The 26,875-nt window shown below is 46.7% G+C and overlaps 1 protein-coding gene across 1 annotated transcript in view; it reads left to right on the forward strand.

Annotated features, from left to right (window-relative positions):
• The first annotated feature begins 1,531 nt into the window (after positions 1-1,531).
• The window catches only part of LOC149346495 (uncharacterized), a 100,569-nt gene continuing 75,225 nt past the window's right edge, over positions 1,532-26,875 (forward strand). Inside the window, exons 1-3 of the mRNA XM_089541355.1 lie at positions 1,532-1,671; positions 1,823-1,947; positions 2,004-2,195. Coding sequence (XP_089397481.1) covers positions 1,532-1,671; positions 1,823-1,947; positions 2,004-2,195 — 457 coding nt within the window. The remainder of the gene's footprint in view (positions 1,672-1,822; positions 1,948-2,003; positions 2,196-26,875) is intronic.

Raw genomic sequence — 26,875 nt, forward strand, 5'->3', positions numbered from 1 at the left:
TAGAACTCTCCCTCTGTCTGCATCGTTTGCGTTCTCGAAGCTTCGCTTCTTCTGGTGAGATTAGAAAATCGCAGAACGCCATGCCACATTTCCGAGTACTTTGCTAAGCACTATTTGTCTCTTCCACCATACACTCAAAGTACCAGTTGGTTTCTGGAATTGGCCTCAGCTAATGTGGTTTTTCTTCGAGAACACGCCAGCCAAAGTAAAGATGAACCGAGCACTGTGGACAACCATTCACGCCAGATCTATTGAGATTAATAGAAGTTTGGTGTTCCCGTTTTGTTCACCTGGATTTTTCCACTCTTTAGTTTTAAAAGCGCCAATTCTATCATCCAGTGAAATTGAAAATTGGCTTTTGAGTAGAGTCAATGACGCAGTTACTGTCTCAAATATATCGACGGACCTCTGAAATACGCCGTATGGGAAGAGATAAAGGAGGGAGTGAAAGAAAAAGGAAGAGGAGCCGTAGAGGAGGTCTGCGGATTAATTGAGACCACCTGGGGATATTTAAGACGCACGTACATCGCACAGCACACAAGCGCTTTCTTAATTTAGGCCTCCATCGAAACGCGGCCGCCGCAGTCGGGTTCGAATGCGGGTACTCGGGTACATCACTGCAACGTTCTTATCAAAGGCAATGGTAACATATATTATCCTGGAAGCAATCTATTGCCTAAGATTAAAAAAATAAAATCACAGGTTGTTGATGAAGTGTTTGTGGAGGTGTTTTCGACAATGCTTTTCATTGTTCTTTCGCTCTAAAAGATGCTACGCATCCTATAAAAAGTAGCTGACAATAGAATTAGTGCATCTAGGGTCGTTGCCTGCCCAAATGCACGCCTTGAGCTCCTTTCGCTTTCCAAGAGTGAGGCCTTCTGATTTTAGTCAGCACCTCACCTTAGTCGAGGAATATCTGGCACCAACGGTATAAATACTGGTGTCATTGATTGTCTTGCTGTGCTATTACTACGCCGAACGCTCTCTCTGGTGCCTTTGTACTATTATTTCGCGACATTCACAGGTATTGGCATATACCTTCAGAACTGGTGGAATTTTAACTCGTAAATTTAAACTTTAATAGACGCGTCCGTACCTCCACTGCACCAATCTCCTGGCCGCGTCCCAGCGTCAATTTGGTAGAAAAAAGTCATCATGTTTTACCCTAGATAAATATCCATAAAAACTCCACCTTAGAATTTCAAGGCACAAAATTGTTTGGCACAATCATTTTAACATCGTTGAGGTATGTAAAGCAGTGTAATGTAATTTTTTACGCTAGTCATTATACGTGAATCCGCGCTAACACAGTTCTCCGTGGCGGTAAGGTCGAATTCAAATCTCTCTCCGGGACATAGTGAAGTAGGAAGCTTGCCTCGAGAGTTCAAGGGAATCTGTTTAGATTTTCTCGGAAACACAGGAAACACAAGAAACGCCGAGCTCACTAGTACGCGAACCTTCTTTCATTTGGTGGAAGTTATGGTCTCCTGACGCCCTGGACCTTCGCAGCCGTCGTCTCCCGACGCCCACAATGCCTATGGATTCCGTGCCCAGTCTTGCCCCACCCATCCCGACCGTTCTCTGCGCTGGAAAGCTGCGCCAGTGTGATCCCGCTATCTTCAGCAGCACCAGCGACGATGACGTCGAGGATTGGTTGACATCCACGAACGGGTGAGCGCCCATAACAAGTGGGATATGCACTCAAGCTCAACAACGTCATATTATACCTTTCGGACTTTGCGAACCTATGGTTCAGAAACCACGAAGCCGACATCCCCACGTGGTCAGCCATCAAATCCAATTTTTCTTATGTATTTGGCAGGCCTGCGGTGCGCAAGCTGCGCTCGGAACAACGCCTTCGAAGTCGGGTGCAGCTGCCTGATGAAAATTTCACCAGCTACATAGAGGACGTTGTGAGCATTTGCACGCGCGTGGGGGCCTCTATGTGTGAGTGCGCCAAGATTGAGAACATTATGAAAGGAATCGACGACGATGCGTTCCAGATGCTTCTGGCACGCAATCCCACCTCAATCGCCGACGTAAGAACCCACTGCCAGAAGACAAACTTCGGAAGCGACGCATCCTCACCCGTTCTCCACTCTCGCAGCAGGAGTCGCTTGCTTCCCTCACGTCTGACACCGACCCGGCGCAACTGTCAGCGGAGATCAACCAGATTGTTCGGGAGGAAGTCGCGCGTCAGCTCTCGTTGATGCCCTTCAGTCACGACGCTGCGACTCCTCTGGTGGCGCCATTACAGGAGGTCATCCACCATAAAGCTGCCGAGGCTCTTCCCACTGCACATCCAGTCCCTTCGGTTGCTCCATTAACCTACGCCGAGGCTCAGTATCACCAACCATCTCCGATACCCACCCGGATGACCTACGCAGAAGCAGCGGCGCGCTCCGTGCTCCTAACTGTTCCACCTCGTCAGCCCGTCCTGCGCCCGGCCCCGTCTCTACGACCAGCCCCGGTTTCTTCGCCGTCACCACAGCGGCTTTACACCCCTTGGCGCACATCGGGAAACCGTCCCATCTGTTACTCATGTGGGTACCCGGGACATGTCGCCCGCCATTGTCGCCGTCGCAAGGTGGCATCGCCAACCATCTCAACCCCTGTGCATCCATCTCAGATGCTTTATTCGGTCTCACCATGTACGTCTCGTAAGATCAGTCTAACTGGGACGCTGTCCTGCCTTTTGTGACGTACGCATACAATACCGCCACCCAGTCAACCACCGGATTTTCCCCTTTCTACCTGTTGTATGGCCGTGAACCGTCCTCCACAATGGACACGGTTTTGCCGTACACTCCGGAAGCCTCCGAATGCACGCCCCTTTCCGAAATCTCCAAGCACGCCTACGAATGTCGCCAACTAGCCCATTCTTTCACCTCGGACTCCCAAGGTCGCCGAAAGCATGAACACGATGCCCATCAAACCCCGCAAGTTTTCTCTCCGGGTTCATTAGTTTGCCTATAGGTCCCCTCCACTACACCAGGACAGTCTTCGAAATTTCGCAGAGAACGTCATGACCCTTACCGCGTCGTCGAATCAACATCCCCTGTTAATTATATTATAGAGCCACTTACACCCTCTTCGGACTTGCGTCGTCGCGGCCGTGAACTTGTCCATGTCAGTCGCCTCAAGACTTATTACGACCCGCTCCTCTTGTCATCGCCATAGGTCGCCAGGGTTGCTCCTCTTCCATCCCGGAGCCATTTTAGTGAATTACGGCGGCCAGGTTTCGCAGGTATCTGCTCTTGAAAGAATTCGCAGCATCAGCTCTGACCTCGTCTCCCGAATTCCGGCATCTCCTTTACCCGTGGTGCGGTAAAGGATGGCGATCACGCAAGCTTGAGGTTTGCTTCACGCGTCTACGTTGTCGCGTGCCTCACTTAAACTTCTACCTTTATAGATATGGTCTGGCGGTCTCCCCATTGTGCCCGTTCTGCGGAGAACCCGAAACGATAGATCACTTCTTGTTGACCTGCCGCCGTCTCTCCTCTTTAAGGAGCCGCCTGCTAGAACATCCGTTACGACAGCTACGTCTAAGTCTGTCAGCTGGGGTTGCTCTGTCTCTTGGGGCTTCCTCCCTTGGGCACAGCAACTGGAATGTGCTCTCCGCCATGCAAAAATTCCTTACAGACACTAAACGGCTGCCGTCTTAAGCTCTGCTCTTTCTCATGTTCAATATTTCTCTGGAACGAAAGCTTTCCGAAACATGGAATATTTCGCTCCCTTCTCTATTTCAGTCACCGATCTCACAGGATTTGTTTAGCTTATTTCAATTACACATCTGAATTTATTTCATTTATTTCATAATTACTATTATTATCATTATTATTATTTCCCCATCATTATTTTTTGTTTAACATTTTGTACCCCTATCAGTTACCGCCTGTGCCTTGGCCAATCCCCCGCAGTTGGTACGCGCCATTATTTAGAGGACAACAACAACAACAACTGACTGTGATTTTGTTGTCGTCTGCCCAGCTGTTTGGTGAACTGTATCGCCGAATTCACTAGTACGCGAACCCCCTTTCAATATACGTATATAGATATGGAAGATGAGTCTTCCGATCGAACCGTCGAGTCGAATATGTTTCCTTTAGCCAAGCGTATACTTCGCTATATAAATATATATATAGCGTCGACTCCCAATAAATGTTTACTTAAATGAAGCGTTTCTCAATTTCGCATATATATATATATATATATATATATATATATATATATATATATATATATATATATATATATATATATATATATATATATAAACGTAATTCGGTTGACACACGGTAGAGAAACAACAACTTTATTCTAACGTTTCGACCAGGGTCTGGCCTTCGTCAGAGTCTGGCCTTCAGGGTCTGGTCAGAGTCTGGCCGTCAGGGTCTGGCCTTCGTCACTCTGACGAAGGCCAGACCCTGGTCGAAACGTTAGAATAAAGTTGTTGTTTCTCTACCGTGTGTCAACCGAATTACGTTTATGTTCTACCGGATCCATCCGATCTTCACCCCCTTCTTATATATATATATATATATATATATATATATATATTTGCACTTGTAAATACCGGCCTTTTACTGTAATTCCCGGCAGTCGTTTACCTGAAACTAGACGCCTCGGCGTGACAGCTTGTAACGGTCGGTTGCAAGCCTACTGTTAGTGTTATAGCCATTCGTAGCCTCTTTCGGTAAGATTAATGTACTGAGCTTCCTTGTGCACCAGATGGCTTCATAGTTCGTCATTTGTTTGCTGAGAATTCCCTCTTTTTTGTTAAAGTATGATGTTGGACACGGTGCAGAAACTCCTCCAGGAAGTCACGATAGAAAAACAACAGTGAGAGGAGGCGAAGGCGCGCATCAGATAAGGGCTTCCAAATATAGACAGCTTCAAGAGGTGCACCTCAGCCCTCCCATGCAGGTGCCCAACGGACAGGCTGTGATGGTTGGAGCTCTTAAACGGAGTTTTAATAGGCGCAGCTCCTAATCACACTTTTCTCATATGAGTCGAAAGCGGAGCAACACTATAGCCGAAAGTGTGTAAGAGTGGAGAGCGACGACGCGGAGGTAGTTGAGAGACATTTGGGAGGGTTTGGCCAAGAGGGAGCGCGTTCGACAGGAGAGCTCAGTATCAAAGGATTAGGGCAGAACCAAGCGCGAGCTCATCACGATGGCGTTTTGAAATCCTGTTTTAATGGCGCACGTACTGCTGGAGCGCTAAGACCGAAAACAAACCGACCAGCGCTTACAATATGCACTATAGTCCACAGCAGCTGTTATTAATTGGTGACAGGTCCTTTGCTGTGTAAAACGTGTGGAGCGAAATATATGGTAAACACTGCAAAATTGTTACGAATATCATCAGGCTAGGTGGCGACAACAGCGCGAACCCTACGGCATGGTGGACGTAAGAATTTCCTAACTGTCGTTTCTTGTAGATCGCAGAAGCATATTTTCCACTTCTATGAGCTCAAAGCCGAACTTCTTTGTGGCATAGAAGAATGTGGGGAAGAATACGAAGGAAGAGGTTAGAGAAAGACTGTAGGAATGACTATGCGAGTGTTAATGACGCAGATTGAACAAGTGACGTTCGCTTTCGAGACTTGACCTTTTACAGGTATGTGCATCATGCTTGCGACTTGCGACGAGACAGCATAGTGCATCTGCCGACGGGCAACGCACGTAGTGCGTTGTGTTGTTGATTTCTGCTGCCAACAATCATAAATGGTTCGTGCTTTGTAGGGGTTTACTGCCCCAATGCGACTGATGCTGTGAGAGACACGTTACTGGAGGGCTCCGCAAATTTCGACCGCTTATTGTTTCTTTTTTTAAGTGCTCTCACATGTCCCTCTAGTGCTCCGTAAATTTCGACCGCGTATGGCTTTTTAAGGTTTCCTGACAAGTCCCTGTATCATTTCACCTCTATGGAAATGCGACAGTCGTGGCCGTCTTCGGGATCAGCAGCCGATCTCCATAACCACGGAGCCATCACCGCGGCGTAATCACAATTGTCCGCATTTTTCTTAAGTTTCTGATTTGAATCTGCAGACTTTTATACTATCAATGTGCTTTTGGCACTGAAAACAACCTGATAAGGCCAAAGATGTGTGAATATTGGCAGTGTCTTTGACACCAGCGGTATGTTTATTCCCTCAAATGCTAACAAAACATAATACAAACGCAAAAATCTTTAACTCAGTTTATAAGAAATGCGGCTTCATTTTTATAAGCGCCGCAAAGGATAAATATTCCGCAGAAGAATGTGTTTTCTTCTCATTGCTAGTAGAAGACAGCATAAAGGCCGACCACACTGTGCGTATACATCTGTACGCTGAGAAAATTGGCTATCACTCTTCCTTTTCTTTACAGATTTTCTTCCTGCTCTCTGTCTGTCAGAAACAATTAGCTTTACTTTTCCCACTGCCTTCCTCAGTTTCCACTGGGCCGCATTTTCAATTAATTCTGACAGGTTGGAGGCAAGAAATGAAAAAAAAAGTATTATATTCATTAGGTTGAAAAATATTCCAGCAAGCCAATTTTTTGTGTGCTTGTATAGATATATAATTTTTAAATAAATAAACACAATAATTGAATAGAAGACGTCTGCCTTCCCAAAGTTATAATTGCTGAGCCATGCTTGTTTTCAGCGGTGCAACGAATTCAGCCCCATTGACTGCACAACAATACCATTAGCGAAACATGGTTTGAATGTATAGGAATAGGTCTGGAAATATTTATGGTACCCGTATATCCTCCGTATTTTTTTTTTTCAGCTTCACTTAATCGCAAAGGCACATACTTATTCAGCTGCGCTATATTTTAAATGCAACAGCTTTACTCGCCGATAATGTGACTGCCGTTTCGTGTCCAAAACAAAAAGGCTAAGACCTACTGTTTATGCGGTACGAGTGTGTTAGAAGACAATGCCTAAGAAGAAGAAAAACTGCGCAGTTCCCCGAAGTTCGCCGACCAATTTGCCATTACGAACTGGCTGCAGAGCGGGATAAATGTACACACTGACACGGGCCAAATTGAGGTGACTCTCTCTAGACCTTACATATTATCAAGTAGTGGTGACTGCACTCCGGAAAGCCGGAAGATGGCGAAAATGGCTTCTAAAGGAAACTCTTTATTAGGGCTGATTTGCTTCACCAAAGAACTGAATTAGTCGGCGGGTGGCATAGCAGCAAGCGTGCTCGGTGGTCGTCGAACCGAACGCCCGCCGCTGTCGGCTGTGCTCAATTTAAAGCTCACAACGATCTTTCTAGATAAAGCGTTCGAAGTTACTGGATTAGTCTGGAACAACATAGAACCAGCTCCGGCGGGATGCGATCAGTCGAGGCAAATCTGGTCGCGTCTTGCACCACAAACTAAGCGATAAAGCGGCGTGCCAGCACCTTTGACGAATGAACAAACACTACCACGATGCGCGGCATTACTCCCCTATCAAAAAAGTATCAACCCGGTGCATTAATACATAAGGCGACTACAAAATAAAACAGACTGTGCAAAGAGTGCTGGAACGCAGCGTCCTTTAGTGTGCACAGTAGGGCTTTAGATGGACGACGTGGACAACTTCTGGCCGGAGCGGCGTCGCTCGAATGTAATCGTTTCGTCAGGGATGACTTTATAGTCCAGTTCGCCTAGCCGACGAACCTTATACGGGCCGTAATAGCAGCGCGAAAGCTTTACACGCAATCCGCGGCGGCGTATGGGCGTCCAAATTCAGACTCGTCCACGTTGCATCTTCATAAGTTGTAGCGTCTGGTGTCGGTCCGCTGCTGGTCTTTGATCTGTAATCGGGCAAGTCTTCGAGCTTCTTCTGCGCGTTGAATGTAGGCGTCAACGTCGAAGTTATTTTCTTCGGCAACGTTGGGCAGCATAGCGTCTAGCGTGGTCATGGCCTTCCTGCCATGGACGAACTTAAAAGGCGTTATTTGGGTGGTCTCCTGTACCGCGGTGTTGAAGGCAAAGACGACGTAAGGCAGAATTACATCCCGGGTCTTGTGTTCGCCATCGACATACATAGCGAGCATATCGGCGATGGTTTTGTTTGGGCTCTCGGTCATTCCGCTGGTCTGCGCGTGTTATGCAGTTGTTCTCCGGTGGCTGGTTTGGCTGGGATGGAGGATGGCTTGTGTCAGTTCCGCTATGAATGCTGTTCCTGGGTCAGTGATGAGCACATCGGGGGCGCCGTGTCGCAGAAGAATGTACTCCACGAAAAATTTGGCGACTTCTGCCGCTGTTCCGTTCGGTGGGGCTTTTGCCTCGGCGTAGCGCGTCAGGTAGTCGGTCGCTATAATGATCCACTTATTTCCAGATGTTGATTTCGGGAAAGGGCAAAGTAAGTCCACACCGATCTGCTGAAAGGGCCTTGAGGGGGTTCAATGTGGTTTAGAAATCCTGCTAGTCGGGTTGGAGGGGTCTTTCGTCGCTGACAATCTCGGCAGGTTTTCACGTAATGTGCGACATCGGCAGACAGTCGGGGCCAGTAATACTTGTTTTGAATGCTGCGGAGGGTGGGAGGAAACCCGAGATGTCCAGCTGTCGGCTCGTCGTGTGAGGCCTCAAGAACTTCTCCGCGCAGACTTACAGGTACAACAAGGAGGTAGGCTGTCTTGTTCGCTGAAAAGTTCTTCATGAGGACATCATTCTGTAAACAGAACGAAGACAATCCTCGCTTGAACGAGGCGGGGGGCGAAGAAACCTTTCCTTCCAAGTATTCGATGAGGAATTTTATGTCGGGGTCTGCGCGTTGCTGTTGTACAAAAGATCTGGAGTTGATGTGTCCAAAGAAGGCGTCCTCAGCGTCGTCCGGCGGTGGTGCACCTAGAGGGGTTCGTGACAGACAGCCGGCGTCAGAGTTCTTGCGCCCGGACTTGTAAACGACGGTTACATCAAACTCCTGGAGCCGCAGGCTCCATCGAGCGATGGGGCCGGGAGGGTCCTTTAGACTGGCAAGCCAGCACAGTGCGTGATGATCGCTGACCACCTTGAACAGTCGTTCATAAAGATAGGGGCGGAATATCGACGCAGGCCAGATGATGGCAAGCCACTCCATCTCAATTGTTCTATAATTAGCATCGGCCTTGGACAGGGAACAGGTGGCGTATGCGATTACCTTCTCCACTCCGTCAGTTTTCTTAACGAGGACAGAGCCTAGGCCCACGCTACTTGCTTCGGTTTGAATTTCAGTCTCGGGGATTGCATTAAAGTTGGCGAGGATCGGTGGGGACTGTAAAGGACGCTGAAGTTCCTTGAAGGCTTCCAGTTGCGACGTTTTTCATTTAAATTGCACGTCTCCCTATGTCAGGTATGATAGTTGCTCGGCGATGCGCGAGAATTTCTTGGCAAGTCATCGGTAATACGCGACCAGTCGGAGGAATCTGCGCACAGCTTTCTGATCGGTCGGTAGTGCAAACATTGCTGCTGTAACAGCTGTTTTCTGCGGGTCTGGCGTGCTCCCTACTTGCTAATGATTTGGCTTAGCAACAGCAGCTCTTCATAGGGAAAATGACACTTCTCTGCCTTCAAGATTAGGCTGGATGACTTAATAGTGTCTAGTACTATTCGAAGTCTATTTAGGTATTCTTAAAAGTTCGAGGCGAAGGCAACGATGTCGTCTAAACATACCAGACAAATCTGCGTCTTCAGGCCTGCCAGCACTGTATCCATTACTCGCTAAATTGCCGCAGGAGAGGAACAGAGGCCAAACGACGTCATCTTGAACCCGAAGAGCCGATCTGGAGTGATGAATTCGGTCTTCACGCGATCGCTTTCACCTACTTCAATTTGCCAGTAGCCGCCCTTGAAGTCCATCGATGAGAAATATTTAGCTTTACAGAGCAAGGATAGTGTGTCGTCGATGCGGGGGAGGGGGTAGACTTGCTTTGTGATGTTGTTCAGGCGGCGGTAATCAACGCAGAATTTAAGAGCGCCACCTTTCTTTCACACTACAACAATTGGTGCCGCCTAGGTGTTCTCAGAAGCTTGAATGACGTTGTCGCGAAGCATTTCTTACACTTGGACCCGGATAGCTTGTTTTCGCGGCGACACTCGGTAGGGGCTTTGACGGAAAGATCGGGTGTGCTGGTCGGTTATAATGCGATCCTTGACGATCGGCGTTTGTCGAACCTTCGGCGATGACAAGAAGCACTCGCTGCAGTTTTGACGCAGGTTGTGGATCTGGTCTTGTGTGTTCCGGGGCACGGCCGGGTTGCTCTCGAAAGTGGACGAGTTCTCTTGGTCAGGAGAATCTCTATGAATGGGCCAAAGAGGGCGAAGGAGTCTCGTACTTCGGATATTTCGTCGAAGGAAGCACTCGTCGTTCTTCTGTTAACGTGCCGGTTGTCTTCGCTTAAGTTAATCAGCAGTACTTCGGCTTGTCCTTTGCAGAAAAGTGCGATGCTTCTTGCGATGCCGACTCCTCAGCCGAGAAGCAACTGCATGTTCTCCTCAATTATGGCTTCAGTGTTATTCGCTCCCAAGGCGCCTGCGGTGACGATGACGCTTGAGTGGGGTGGAGAACTCACGTGTTCCTCCAGGACACTAAGCGCAACGTGGCCTTCCGCCGAAAGCGTGATCAGCTTGGATCGCCGGTCAATGATCGCCTGATCCTCATTAAGGAAATCCATGCCGAAGATCACTTCGCGGGGACATTGCAATAGCAGAAGGAAGGTCGCAGGATAGACATGTCCCTTCGCAGTGACTCGCGCTGTGCATCGTCCTGATGGTGTAATGAGGTGGCCTTCTGCGGTGCGAATTTTTGGATCGTCCCAAGCGGTTCTTACTTTCATCGGCTGCGCAGCGAATGTTGTATTCATCACCGAATAATCAACTTCTTTGTCGACCAGAGCGGTAACTTTCCGGCCGTCGATATTCACTTCTAAGTCGAATGTCCTGGCTCTGGCGTTACACGTCGTCCTCGGAATCGCATCACGGATTTTTAGAGTATGCTAATCATGTTTGGGGCGTGTGGTCGAATCTTTTCTGGATGGCGGCGTCGTTTTGAAGGCGTTTCTCGTCGTGGTCGAGGTTGTCGTTGTATGCGGTGTCGGCGCTGTGTGTGCAGTCTTTATACGACGTGGTCGCTTGAGGATTGTCATCGTTTCTCGGCAAGCAACCTGATCTCGACAGGTTGCTTTCTTTATTTATTTATTTGGTTTATTTCACTATCACCATCATCAGCCTGACTACGCCACACGGTCGTACCTGTCCAGCCAGTCTTTTACATCTTCTTCGTGTGGCTCTTCATGAAACATCGGTGGCTCACGGGCCTGACGAAGCACGACGGGCGCTTAGTGTGCACCAGGTTCCATTGTGAGGGGCATAGCAGGATAGCAGGGCGGCACCTCCAGCAGATGCACGTAGCGGTGACTGAAGTTCGGAGCGCAAGAATATGACAAAAGTGCCTCCTAAACAAAACCCTTGATTTGGGCAGACTTGCGCCCACAAACAACTGAATCAGTTGGGGTTGGCCTAGAACAAGCGTGCTCAATGGTCGTCGAATCGAGTTCCCGCCGCTCTAGGCTGTGTTAAGTTTAAAGCTGTTAGGGAACTTTCGAGATAAAGTGTGCAAAGTTACTAGAACATTCTGGAGCAACCTACAACCGGCTCCGACTGGATGCGATCAAGGAAAAATCTGGTCGCGTCTTCCATCACTAAAAAAGGATAAAGCGGCGTGCCAGCAGCTTTGAAGAATGAACAAACAAGCACTACAAAGTTTCGTGGTAATATATTAGTTCGTTTTGAGTGTGTTCTATATAATGCGATCGGCACTTGATATTTGACTGAGCAGAAACAGCGCCGCGCGCACCGCAGAAAGGGCACAGTTCAGGCGATACCTAGGGTGCGTCCGCTACATTTTCTCGATGTTTCTAGGCAACGCAAGCGACGTACGTTGTTCTTTAAACGCGACTAGCGTCACAATCATTTATCAGAATGATTGATGCGCAGAACTTCGATTCCGGAGGCAACACAATCCCGGTAACGTCCTTTCGGGACAGTGAACGATCGGTGCTTGAACTCCAACCGAGCACATTGTTGACGTTTGAAGATCCTTAGAGAGGGATAGTTTCGCGGCCATACAAAAGTGACTATTGTTTAAATGTGGGATGGACGAAAAGCGGCAAGAAAGCTGGAGAGAAAGACAGAAAATAGTGACAGAAAAGCGAAGGAAATGCTGAACATCACTTTTCTAAAACGTGATGTTAAATTTAGAATTAGGTTTGGTGTATAGAGTTTATCGTCCGAAAGCGACTCAGAATATGAGAGACGCCGTAGTAAAGGACTCCAGAATTTCTACGACGTGAAGTTCTTTAACCTGCACTGACATCGCACAGTACACGGGCCTCTAGAATTTCGCCTCCGTAGAAATTCGACCGCCGCGGCCGGGATCGAACCCATGGCTTTCGGGTCAGCAGCCGAGTACTGTAACCACTGAGCTACCGCGGCGGCTAGAAGAGCGATTCTTGATGCGCCATGTAGCAGAGTAATTATTTCTCTTGAAGAACTAGAATTCTAGTCAAGCTAATAATGCTAAATGTAATAACGAAGACTCTGCAATTATGGCGATCCTTGAGGGTAATTCATTCAATTATTTTATTGATAAGATTAAGGGCTCATTCTTGCACTTTTCGTCCGGGTGAAGATACGGTTAACTATGTAGACACGATCGGCGCCCTGTGAGGTATGAGGTGGTAGTAAAATATGCGGCCGTGCAAATGATGTGTTGCTATGATATAGTATATGTCAAAAGATAGTCTAGCGAATTCTGTGCGCATAGCTAGTCACGGCGTGTTGAACGTTACTTTAGGAGATTAAAAAAATTTTTAATCGCTAGTAGGAAGAGAAGATAAATTCAGCTGATTTATTCTAAACGGCTTTAAGTAGATAGGTTAGGGCGATTTGATAGGGATTCCTAATGACAGATGCGTATTCCAGGGACGGACGCATGAGGAGATGGTATGCTTCAAGGCTGGTGTCTATGTCGGCCAGATAGAAGCGTCCCATGCGAAAACTATGTTTCTTTTGCGCTCTAGATGTACAAAATTACCGACGACACTTTGGGAATTCTGAAGTTTGCGTTGTGAAAGCCTTGAGGTCAACTCACGCCATATAGCATGTTGTAGGTACAGCCTTTGTCAAAAGTAACTAGGTTGCATGGTTTGCTTGTAGCTCGTACAGTGGAGCCCTTACAGCTTCCCTGAAGCTTAAATGGTCGTTAAAGGTATAGACTGGGGGTCTTCTTACCTTCCAACACATTTTGTTCTTTAGGAAAGCCGCAAGGGCTCCGCTATACAAGCTAGAAGCAAACCATGCAGCCTGGTTACTTTTGACAAAGACTGTACATGGCGCCCCAGTGGAATGACCACAGTGTTCGCCGACATCCCGAAGAGCTCCCGATGACCTTAAAGCTTTTAAAAATTTCAGAAACCAGGTAACATCATTTCTTCGCCAAGCAAAGAAAGACTACATGAATAAGCTATTCAACTCCAATACAGTAAGACGAAGCGATCTTGTTTGGAAGGAAATTAACAATATCTTAAACCCTCAAAGAGACCCCCAAACATGTACATCGATCACAATAGGCGACTGCACGTTATCCGGAAGGCAGCTGGCCAATCGCTTCAACGATCACTTTGTTTCACTTGTCAGGAGTGCTCATGATCAACGCTCTGCAGAATATCTAAAATTTCGTACCCCTGAAACTGCGTTTCTGTCGCCGACAGATAAGCATGAAATTCAGTCACTTCGCAACCCTTCGTATAGCAGGTCTCGTGATATAGATGGCTTCCAGGTGCAACCCTTTAAATATGTCATTGATATTATCAGCCAAGTATTAGAGTACATATTCAATATCTGCCTAGAAAAAGGAGTATTTCCAAAGCGGATGCAAATGGCTAGGGTGTCTGTTATCTATAAAAGCGGTAACAGAAACGACCTCTCTAACTATCGTCCATTATCGATACTTCCCGTCTTCTCAAAATGTCTAGAAAAGGTGATGTTTAAACGTATTGCTAGCTTTAGTAAAAAACACAACCTAATAACTACATGTCAGCATGGTTTCAGAGAAGGCAGGTCGACAGAGAGCGCCCTTCTTGTGCAGAAAGGATTAATACTGGAATCATTTGAAAAGAGGGAGCTTGTTCTGGGCATATTCGTTGATTTTTCAAAAGCGTTCGACCGGATCAACTATGAGACTTTAATAGCCAAGCTAGACATATACGGTTTTCGGGACGTCTTTCTTCAGTTAATCCGATCTTACTTAACCTTCCGTTGTCAGCAGGTCAAGATTGACAATCAGCTTTCCGATATACAGCCTCTACGAGCTGGTGTTCAACAAGGCAGCATATTGGGTCCACTGCTATTTAATCTTTACATAAATGATGTTACTAGTCTAGATAACAAATGCACATTTATAATGTATGCTGATGACACCAGCCTACTTTTTAAATCAACTAATGTATATGATCTATTTGGGCAGGCGAATCAGTGTTTGCTTTCCCTCCATGAATGGACAGCCATTAACTCGTTGGAAATAAATACCAAAAAAACCAAAGCAATGCTTTTCCGTCCCAGAAATAGGATCATTGATTTCCTGGGATATTCGTTGTGGCTAGGTTCGGTAAAAATTGAGCTTGTCTCGGAATTTAAAAGCCTTGGAGTGTATTTCAATGAACATTTATCATGGAATAAACATATAGATACTACGATTAACAAAATAGCTAAGGTAGTGGGTATTCTTTCCAGGCTTCGGTATTCTTTACCGCAATGTGTAAAAAAAATTATCGTTCAGTCCCTATTTTCTTCTGTTATAGGATACTGCTTTTTGGTTTGGGGGACCACCACCTTTTCGAATGTTAGCAAGCTTCATAGATTACAAAAACTAGCCCTTAGAATCATCGTCAACGTTTCTCGAGACGCACCAACAGAAGCGATTTTTCGTAAATTGAATATAATTCCTATCCCGCAGCAATATAAACAAACCTTATTAAGGCGCTACAGGACTACAGCCATAAACACAGCTATCTTCTTCAAGAAACTCTACAGACTTAAACGCAAGTCTCACAATTACAGCACTCGTACAAAAAATCATTTCGTCAGTCCACAAACCCGAACAAATTACGGACGGCAGAGCATTAGTTACACCTTGCCTCTTCTTCTAAACACAATTCAGTAGTTATAGTGTGCAGATAACACTATTATTATTTTTATTACCTCACTGAAAGTGTGCATTTTTGTAAATATTGTTACGGCTATAATCTTTATAGCCGGGGTGTTCTAGCTGGTTCAACAGGCCAGCGGCGAGAGGTTCGATCGGCGAGCGGGAATCAGCGTCCAGCGGGGCACAACACTCTCAACCTCTTCTTCCTTTGTTCTCCGGCCTTGCCCTTCCTGCGTTTCTCCAGTCCCGGAACACTTCCCCCGTCGCAGGCGAAGCCCGCTGGGCGAGTCAGGCATCGGCACGTGGATGACAAAGTTTCAGCCGCGCGACATGGGTGAGTTCTGTGCGGGCAGAACGTCGGCCGCTTGCGGTGACGCGCGCAATCCTATAAGTGAGGTCACTGAGTCGCTCCAAGATGACATAGGGACCGGTATAGTTCGCGAGCAGTTTCTGGCTTAAGCCACGCTTCCTGAGTGGACGCCAAACCCAGACCAACTCGCCAGGGAGGTAGGTGACTCGGCGATGATGGTCGTCGTAGCGGGCTTTGGAGCGGTCCTGTGAGGCGAGAGTTCTCAGGCGGGCTAGTTGGCGGGCTTCCTCAGCATTGCAGAGGATCTCAGCGATGCCAGGGTCATCGTCGGTGGAGAACGGAAGTATAGTGTCCAGGGTGTGTCGTGGAGAGCGGGCATAGAGGAGGAAGAACGGACTGTAACCCGTAGTTTCGTGTTGAGCGGTGTTGCATGCGTATGTGATAAAAGGTAGGATGGAGTCCCAGTCTTTGTGGTCAGGAGCGACGTACATGGAAAGCATGTTGGTGAGTGTCCGGTTGGTTCGCTCCGTTAAACCATTGGTTTGTGGATGATAGGGTGTAGAATGTCTGAACTGCACTGTGCACAATCGAAGGAGTGCTTCAACAATATCGGCGGTGAACTGGCGGCCACGGTCGCTGATTACGACTCGCGGGGGTCCATGGCGCAGGATCACAGAATGCAGCAGAAAGACAGCGACGTTAAATGCAGTAGCCGAGGGGAGAGCAGCTGTCTCACAGTAACGAGTGTGGTAATCTGTACAGACGACAATCCAACGGTTGCAGCCATGGGACTTGGGAAAAGGTCCCAAGAGGTCTATCCCAACCTTCTCAAAAGGAGATCTGGGAGGCGTCACCGGGTGAAGAAGACCAGGAGGAGGACCGGTGGAACGTTTGTGACTAGCACACTGTGCACAACTAGCCACATACTTCTCAGTCGTATCGCGCATACGTGGCCAGTAAAAGCGCTCTTGAATGCGGTGGAGTGTTCTCACAGAACCCAGGTGTCCTGAAGTGGGATCGTCATGCATGACACGAAAAACAGTGGAGCGTAGACTTTCAGGCACAACCAGAAGGAAACGGAGACCAGTTGCGGAGTAGACCTTCTTGTAGAGAAGACCATCGCGTACACAAAATGCACAGGAGGTTGTAGGGGCCTGCGCAGCGGTAAAGAATGACGTGAGATGCTGATCCTTCCGTTGCTCCTCGTGGAATGTACGGGGATCGGGGAATTTAGGTTCTACGGAAGCGATGTAGTGGTCAAAGTCGTCGGCGTCACATTCCGTCGTTGCAAGCGGCAACCGAGAGAGACAGTCTGCGTCAGCGTGTCGGCGTCCACTCTTGTACGACACTGTATAATCAAACTCTTGCAAACGGATTGCCCACCGTGCAAGACGGCCAGGTAGGTCACGGAGGTTGATCAGCCAACAGAGGGAATGGTGGTCGGTAACCACTGTGAAAGGTCGCCCATAGAGGTAGCAGCGAAACCGCTGAACGGCAAAAACTACCGCAAGGCACTCCTGTTCAGTAATGGTATAGTTACGCTCAGATTTGCTCAGGCAACGGCTGGCATAAGCAATGACGTGTTCCTTGTTGCCATAACGCTGAATTAACACGGCACCAATGCCGACACCACTGGCATCAGTATGCACTTCTGTTGGGGCAGAAGGATTGAAATGGCGGAGAATTGGATGCGATGTGAGGAGATACTTAAGCTGACGAAAAGAAGAATCGCACTAAGATGTCCAATCATAGGGAGCGTCTTTGTGGAGCAGGCTCGTGAGCGGGTGAGCGATGTCAGCGAAACGGGGAATAAAGCGGCGAAAATACGAACAAAGTCCGAGGAAGCTGCGAAGTTCCTTTGCAGTCTGAGGTGTTGGAAATTATGCTACAGCCGCGGTCTTCTGCGGGTCAGGGCGGACACCGTCACTGTCGACGAGGTGTCCGAGCACCAACGTCTGACGTTCACCGAAACGACATTTCTTCGAATTAAGCACCAGGCCAGCGCGTTTCAGGCAATCCAGCACAAGGGCGAGGCGTTCGTTGTGCTCATTGAATGTCCGGCCAAAAATGACGACATCATCGAGATAGCACATACAAATATGCCATTTTAATCCCCGTAAGATCGCGTCCATAAATCGCTCAAAAGTTGCAGGAGCATTGCAGAGCCCAAAAGGCATTACGTTAAATTCAAAAAGGCCGTCCGGTGTGATAAAAGCGGTCTTCTCTGTGTCCTCGGGATGCAGGAAGGGCAAGGCCGGAGAACAATATGTTTTCCACACTGCGCGTATGTTTTTTCTTCTTTGCCGCAATCGTATGTCACCTTTTCTACAGTCTTTAGTTAAACATTATGTGAAAGTGCCATTTCGCCCTGTTGTTTCTGTTAAAATATATTTCATTGCATAGTCAACTCTTACGCCGATGTTACCAAGTTTTTGTACGGGGCGCAGCCCCTCGTCAAGCCTTTAATAGGCTTTTTGGCTGCGCCCCTAGCATCCTTGTGATGTTGAAATAAAGATGACTTGACTGGTGACATATTCAGTCGTCGCATGCGCTCCTTGTTCTTCTGGCGTTTGGTGTTAGGGGAATCCGGCGTCCGCTGCCGCTTCCCCGAACCACTTGGCGCGGAATCACTGGGCCGCTTTGGAGTCAAGCGTCTCACTTACTCTACTGCAGCGTGACGTCTGGCGAAGGAGCGGCGGTGTAACTGCCACAGCCGACACGTGCGCGCTCGATCTACTGCTACTGTGTGACGTCATGGTTGCTATGTACAGCTGCGCCCCCCACCGGCACGCCGGTTGCTAAGGAGGGGAGGAGGTTGCGCCGCTGCGCCTAGATGCCACAGTTTGCACGATTCCAGCGCACGGACGGACGCGACCGCGAGCATAAGCCATTAAAGGCTTCGCCTTATTATATTCTACGTGCTCAGTCCGCGTTAAATCAGAATTCACGAGCACGCCGAGCTATATACCCGATTTAACCGAAGTCTTCTATGCTATTCACTTTGGAAAGAAACGGGCTTATTTGATGAAATTAAATTTGCCTTAGTATTTTGAAATCTTAGGCATATCATATTGATATCATAAGCGGGTATAAACTATCGGAAGAGTTTTAGAAATTTTTAATCATAACATCTTTTTTCAGAAGTTCCGTATTTGACACTCACACCAACAGTCATAGCTTGTAAACAATCCAATGCACACCATCACACTTTGGAATGTATGCTGCTCGGCCTATTACCTGTGCAATTAACTATAATACTTTGTTATGAGGTTGCAGGAAATGAGCGCAAAAAACTGAAAAAATACAATAATATTGCATTTCCAGAAGCAAGGGTGTTCAGACAACAGGCCACAACACGAAATATTTTTAAAAAAATCTCAATAATATTGCTTCATTGCATGTCCTGGTATGCAATAAATGAGCGTGCCAAGTTTCAATAGAAAACGTTTTCTATGTGCGATTTTAACTATTCTGGCTGAACAAAAAAAAAACAAAGAAATTCCGTTGTGAGGAAAACAATCATGAAGGTTCGTCGTTATATGTACACAAGTTTCTATGTATACAAGAGAGTAAACTCCTAGATTGCTAAAATGCTCCATACCTATACGAACGTTCTGCTCGAGAATTTTCGTGATCATTTTTGGTGTGTGTAGCAGCTTGTCTGTTTTGTCTGCTTTTTTTTTCGCTTCAGTTAGCAGACTACAACTGACCGTGCACCCTTTAACTTTTCTACGGCACTAGCGAGATTGATAGTTTTTTGTTCAAGAGGTGTTTCTGGTTTATTTTTACACACTAAAATGAAAAACGCCACTTTTCAAGAAAAAGAGTGTTGCCATACCTTAAATATTACCCGCCAGGGCGTCCATGGATTTTTAAATGTCGGAGAGCCACCCTCGATTTCCAGATGCTATTCAAGCATAATAACATTACACAACGTGTGGTATGCCTCCCGTTTCTATACTTGCCAGTACCCAAGCAGAGCTGATAACCGGTCGAATAGTGCAAATGAATGGTTTCATTGTGATCCTTTGTAATACCAGCCTTTGCCAATACGTTTCTCATGTTCGGCCCGTTACCCGGGCTGCTTGGGCTTCGTCGCACTAAATGGTGTAAATTCTGGAATCCTTCTTGATGGTGTCCCGTACACCATCCTTTTGGCACATACCTCCACAAGGGTTGAGGAAAATGTGCTCTACTGACTCCCTTTTAAAGCGAAAGCTTTACTACTTGCACTTTCAGCCCTCGCCGTGTCGCAAGCCGCGGCGGTGCCACCACCGGCGCCGAACTCCTGCGCTCTCCGCTAGGAGCGCGATTGTGGCGTTACGCTGAAGAGCTTAGGCTCGACTCACGTCGCTAGAAAGCAGTAGCTGTGCCAACCACCAGCGGCTTAACATTGCTTCGCGATCTCGCGCCGTCCGTGTGCGACGGCGGTGCACATGAACGGCGGCCTGACTGGACTGGATTGTACTGGACTGGATTGGATTGGATTAGAATAGATTAGATTATATTACATTAGATTACATTGGATTGTTTTGCATTGGATTGGAATGGATTGGATTGGATTGTATAACAGATGCATCGCCACAAGTCTAACCACAAGCACCACCACCAGCTACACTACCAGCTGAACCATGGCGTAGGTACGGATATTGCTTTCGCAATTACCGGGCTTAACCAAGCTAAGCCACAGCGAATTTTTTTTTACCAGGCAACGCAGTTTAATATGAGGTTAAGAAAATGCGCCGACATTTGAACCACAACTTCTGAGAGAGCGGGCAAGGGGTTATATCAGTAGTTTTGATGAATAGATTAGTGTATTCGTTCCAGGAGTTTTAAAGCATTGCTCCTATGGTCTAGACCATTAGTTGGGCTACACAAGGACGCCGGCAGGGAAAGTCAGGCCACGTCATTGTATAATCGCGTCTGTGTCAAGAGATCGCAATAATCTCTCGTGGATCTTTCTCTAACGTAACAAAAGCGTCTAATGCTTCACAAAGAAAAGCCTCAAACACAGCCGCTTAATTCTTCGCTCTGACGCATCGTACTGCGCCACAACGGCTACTTGTGTTTAGGGCGTGATATTTACTACGCGGAAATGATACATGCAAGGGCGAAACTACTTAAAGAAACTAACACAGTGGCACTGGTCTAGCTGAAGAACTTAAACACACCCTATCTATGTTAACACACACACTCTAAAACGGAGGCAACAAAGGGCGTACTTTTCAGAGGTAGTGGAATTCCCGATTTCTAGCCTCTGTCGCTAGCTCTCAGGTAAGTAATCATTCGGTCGGGTAAGAGCGATCTTTATGATACAACGAACTCACTATTCTGCCATGGTGACAGCTATTTCAGAGTGCCAAACAATTGAATTCGCTTGTTGCTACTATGGCAGCTGCGCTCCATGCCCTTTTTTTTTACTTCAGCGAACTAATGATATAGTCGCATAGCGACAGTGAGCGGAGTGCTCAGAGCCTTAAGATGTGCGCCAGCTGCTCATGCAGCATACACAACTGCGAGCTGTACAAATAGGGGCGCGTGCGCCCACCTGCGCAGAACAAACTAGAAGGTGTTGCGTCCAAATTTCAAAAGAATAACAAATAAACTTATATGCCCCACAATGAGCGGTGGTTTCTAGTGTCTGCACAGACACTAGCAGACCAATCATATTCATCTCGTTCAGCTATCAGCAATAACTTTGCTGTCGGTGTCCTTCTCCAGTCAATGTTCCTCTGGGCTCATGCTTTTGTGTTTTCTTTTCCTTAGCTGAAGGCTAAGCCTTCAGTTTGTTCTCTGTGCTCTACACTTCTCCTTGTCCTTTGTTATCTTTAAGTATTGATACGTATCGGGCGCGCTCGCTTGGTCTGGTATACACGTTACCCCGTGACATGAACAACGTAGCTTATACTCAAGGCATAGCAGCTACGTTCTGTTCGCTAAAGGGCCTATCACGAGATGGAAACCGGCTTATATGAAGCGGGTCCTAATGAAGAGACATATAGACTGAAAAGGCGGGGTGAGGCGCAGAAACATTTTCCGCTCTAGCGGCCGCGCTATCATTGAATATTGACCAGGTCAATATTTTTTATATTTTTTATCTGCCCTCAATAATTTGTCACGGAAAGCATACAGAGGTTATATAGGCACAAGTTCCCCAGTTACTGAGTCATTCTTCAGAATCACAAAGACGTTTTATTTAGTGATACGGCGCCCAGTCGCCGTTACGTTCTCAGTATGCAGCCATAATTGCACAACATTTTATCTAAACAAAGCATTGTTGGATGGTAGAACAACCAACCTAACTCTTTCATCACTGAAACTTGCTCTTTAATATGCCTTTAAATAAGCGATCAGCGAGCCACTTATTTCCTGGACATAAAACACCTATGGCATGAATAGTTGTGACTTGTGAATTTTATGCTGCATGATCCTTGAGCTTCACTTTTTGGGCGTATGTTCTCCTTTTGTTGCAGAGCCACCGAGTACATGACGGGTAAAAAAAGAGTACACTAAGAATAGTAGAACCATGTGTGATATTTAGTAGCCGACTACACTCTCGGGAGAGCTACAACAAATTCAAATATAAATGCCTGATATCGCCCTTTTAATCTCAATCTGCGAAAGCCTTTACTAGATCATCATCATGCCCAGCATTCTTGAGTAAGAACTTTTGAATATAGAAATCTTTTAGAAACTGTTGCGTAAGTGAAGATAATAGTGAGTTCGTCCGATGCGCATAAAAATCTTTCATTTAAAGTGAATCCATCACTCACATAATCACCATCATCATCAGCCTGAGTACGCCCACTGCAGCACAAAGGCCTTTCCCATGTCTCTCCAATCAATCCTGTCCTTCGCCAGGTGCGGCCACCGTATACCCGAAAATTCCTTAATCTCATCCGCCCAGTTAACTCTCTGAATCCCCCTTCCTTCGCTTGCCTTCTCTTGGAGACCAATCCGTTCCCTTAAGGACGAGCGGATATCCTGCCTTCACATTACATGCCCTTCCCAAGCCTATTTCTTCTACTTGATTTCGACTTGGGTTTAATTCATCTGCGCTTGTTCCTTCATTCACTCATCCACTCTTCCCCCTTGCCTTTTCTTAACGTTACGCCTATATTTTTTCTTTCCAAAGCTCGCTGCGTTGTCCGTAACTTAAGCTGAACCCTTTTCGTTAGCTCCACATATCTGCCCCGTAGGAGCGTACTGGTAAGATAGATCTGTTATATACTTTTCTTTTGGTGGATAATGGTAAACTGTCATTCATGATCTCAGATTGCTTCCATGCAATTCTTATTCTTATAGTTATTTCCCTCTCATGATTTTCATCAGCAGCCACTACTCGCCCTAGGTCCACATATTACCTTACTACTTCCTGAACCCTGCTACCAATTCTGAACTGTGGTTTCCTTTCGAGACTGTTAAACATTATAAGGTCCTCTGCCTGTTGATTTTAAGAACTGCTGTTCTGCTCTTCCTGTCTAACTTAATGATCATGCTTTGCAGCTCATGTCCTTAGTGACCCAGCAAGGCGACGCCATCAGTGAATCGTAACTTACTTAGGTATTCTCCATCAACCCTTATCGCCAACTGTTCCCCATCCAATCCCCGGAACACCGCCTGTAAACAGGCGGCGAATAGCGTTGGCGAGATCGTGTCTCCCTGCCAGACACCCTTCTTTATTGGAATTTTATTGTTGACTTTATCAATGACTATGGTAGCTCTGCAGTCTAGATGTCTTCCAATGTTTACAAAAACACTCTTGATTCCACAATGCCTGCTTGATGCTGAGGTTTCAACTGAGTGAAACGCTTTCTCTTAATCAATGAAGGCTATACAGGGGTTGGATATATTACGCGGATTTCTCTATTCCCTTATTCATAACGTTAATATAGTACATTGTCCAGTACCCTTTATGAAAACATGCCTGTTAATTTGGCGTATCGAAGTCGAAGGTGGTCCTTAGACTTTAGCGAAATCAGGGAAGAACGAAATAACGGAAGTGTGAAGGGTGGAGGGATAGTGACCTAGTCAAGAAAGGCTGCATGTGCAGTCATCGGAGTTTATACTGGAGGTATTTTATGTATAATAATTCAGGAAATATCACCTGAAACTTTGTGATGCGTTGGGAGCGAACATTTACCATTCAGGAGGAAATTGGGATAAGTGGGAGAATGTTTTTTTGACAGGTCTAGGGGATAATTGTGGCGACAGCCCCCTGAGGTTGCCTTTTCTCTGTAGGGGTATTTGCATCTCTGCATGAAAAAATACTAATTTTATTGAAATATTCTACAAAAGATGTGCGTTCATGTTGGCACCCCTTTACCTAGCAGCCCTGGCAGCAGAAACAGCGGAAGTATCTTCTAAACATTCTTATAGAAACCATACGCCTGTATGTATGTACTAAATTCTATTTCTCTTGATCCCTGCCTTTCCCTCTCTCTTTCTCTCTCTCTCTATTTCTCTTATAAACGAGAGCCTGTTAACCCTGGGAAATGCCTTACGTGGCGCGATAATTTTTTTTACGCGCTTTACATACCTGTCTCAAAACATGTGTTCGGTTATTCTGTAAGATGACGAATAGCTCGAATGGTTTGAGGAGATGAAGTAACAAACAGTAACAAGGAGAGAATCCGAAATACGAGTACATAGCGAGCGTTCATGCAATAATGACGCAGAGAAAAGCGAATGGTATGTATACTCGACGTATAGCAACGCGCAGAGTAAAAAAAAAAAGCTTGTTGCCTGGTGGAAGACCAGAACTGTAGCTCGATAAACTACTATGGTAGCTCAGTGAGTTTCGAACCCTTGGGTTCAACACTATAGCCGAACGGGCGAGTTGGTGGTACATATTGAAGGCCAACAGCGCCTTCTGGGGGAAGGCATGTTCTGCAACCTGTGGAGCTTCATTTTGTGTGTGTATGGCTACTTTGGTGTTCAAAAAATTGAGCAGCAGTCATTGTTTGATCCTGCCGAAATGAGCAAAGCGTTAGTTTTAGAATTTGCCTGAGCTATGTTAGTTCTATCTCTGCGTATTTCAGAAACTCCAGTGGAGAGAAATAGAGAGTACCTCTTCCCCGGCGTTGCCTGGAATAATGGATGGACTTTTCCTCGCAAGTCAATCTGATTAGGTTTAAGATAATCTGAAAGGGTCATTCAAAAATTACCGACACGCTAGAGCTATGTGTTTTCAGTTCCAGTCACGGTGTAAGATATACAGGTGAGGACACTGTGCGGGCGGCGCGCTGGCCGCAAGCGACAATATAAAGTACCAGCCGCGTCATCCGAACCGGGCCATTGATCTCGGCGTCAGTGTCGATGAAGCGATGAAAGTCCGCCGTAAGAAAGAAAAGAGAAAGGAATGATCTCGTTGCGATAGCAGCCATGCAGATATCGCACGGTTCCTTTACGTCCCAAAAGACGTTCGCATGGCACGAAAGGTTCCTTGCGCTGTCACCAGCAGCATAGTCGTGGCACTTTAAGCAGGCTGAGTGCGGTTCACGGCGGTGCGGTTTTACGCCAGTGCTTCCCCAGTGGCACAGTGGTGGTCGGTAAACTGCAGCAATGGGCCGCAAGTGCGTTGTTGAAAACTGCAACAGTGGCTTTCAGTGCATAAACATCTTTCAGTAGAATCACGGTGTTTTATTTTCAATGTTTTGCTTAAACTCACTGAAACAGATGCCGCCGCGGTGGCTCAGTGGTTATGGTGCTCGGCTGCTGGCCCGAAAGACGCGGGCTCGATCCTGGCCGCTGCGGTTGAATTTCTTTGGAGGAGAAATTCTAGAGGCACGTGTACTGTTCGATGTCAGTGCACGTTAAAGAACCCCAGGTGGTCTAAATTTGTACCGAGTGACAATGAGCAAACGTTTTGGTAAACTGTACAATGTAACTGTTCGGATCCCATACATTGTTAGCAATAGCTCCTGATTACGAAAGAGTCTTTCAGGGTTGCCGTTCGCCAGTACGGCAATTACGGCAGTAAGATGAGAGCCAATTTATACCTTTGTAACCATAAGAAAAAAATACTTAAATGCAGTGCGACTAGTTAGTGACATCGGTAGGAAAGGCAAGACCAACAAAATTCAGTAACGTAAAAGTGACGCGACATAAAGTGTGGTACAAATGAAATGTTTAGCAAAAAAGTAAATAAAAGTCATTACATTCACCTCGTTTCAGTGCTAACTGTGGCACAGTCAAAGTCTGAGAGCACCCTGGCATCAGTGGCAGAAGCGAAGACCAGAATAATTTTTCTTTGGCGTGTTAATACTGTCAAGTTTAATCATTCCTTACACCCTAGAGAGCAGGCAGGAGAAGCTAAAGTTGTGTTTGATGTTGCAATGTTGTGGAGTTAGGAGCATACCACCCAACAATTGAGTCATGGTAATTTTACAGTAGGCGCTCTGGAAACACAGTTGTTGAACTTCTAATTAGAGCAAATGAAAGTAAGCGGACTGCTAAAAATAATGTGCGTACTTGTTTGCGCCACCGGGAGAAATTCGAAGAAAAAACATCCAAATGAGCGGACAAATCAAGAGCATGCAAACGACTGAGCAAACGAGCGGTATATTAAGCAAGTGCATGTAAGTACGAATGAGCGGCGCGCACGGAAGCTATAGCAAATGCTGCAGTGATTTAAGGACCGAGCTGACTAGCGAGGGAACGAGCAGGGCGCGCAGGAGGCGAACGAATGAATGTGCCAACTAACGCACAATCCCACGAGCAAAAGGTGAAGAGAACAAAAAAGACGCGCGACGGTTATATGCTCCGTTATCAGGGCGCCGGCACTTATTCATGTAGCAGGTTCAAAAAACCCGTCGGAACTCATCGCCTTGTTTGCCTTCAAATAAATCAGCGCGAATCCGCTGCTTCACAAAACTGCAGTTGGCAACGAAACGGTACAGAAAAAAAAAGCGGCAAAAGTGTTTTGTTCTTTTCATCAGCGACAGGTTTCGGGAGAATGACGTTCACAAAGCGCCCATTCCCCATAGAAAAGCGTTGCCTCGCCGATTGAACAGCCATCTCGTGGCACTTCTGGAAACTAGGGTACTTTGAGAGACGCGCGGGCCGCTGTGTACTCACCTACATATCTTCCACCGTGGTTCCGGCATATCATACCCGAGACTCAATACACCCTGAAAACTTTTTCTGATCCCTGTGTCGCTGTGACAATAGGAGGAGGTGGCGAGGAACTGTTTGAAGTCACAGTTTTCTCTGAAAGTGTGTCGGACCAGTTGTTACAAAACCTACCTTTGCTGACGAGGAAACGATGCACTGAGCCGCGAGCAGCTAAGGATAGAAAGCCAATATGTAGATTCTAATTGCAGGGATTAGCCATGCGTTGCGTGCGTCCAAATCGCTGCAGCAGTGGGCAGTGAGTTCAGAGAAGCAAAGAGC

This window comes from Amblyomma mixtum, chromosome 4 (genome assembly GCF_055824585.1).
Source record: "Amblyomma mixtum isolate Tamu chromosome 4, ASM5582458v1, whole genome shotgun sequence".
Lineage (NCBI taxonomy): Eukaryota > Metazoa > Arthropoda > Arachnida > Ixodida > Ixodidae > Amblyomma > Amblyomma mixtum.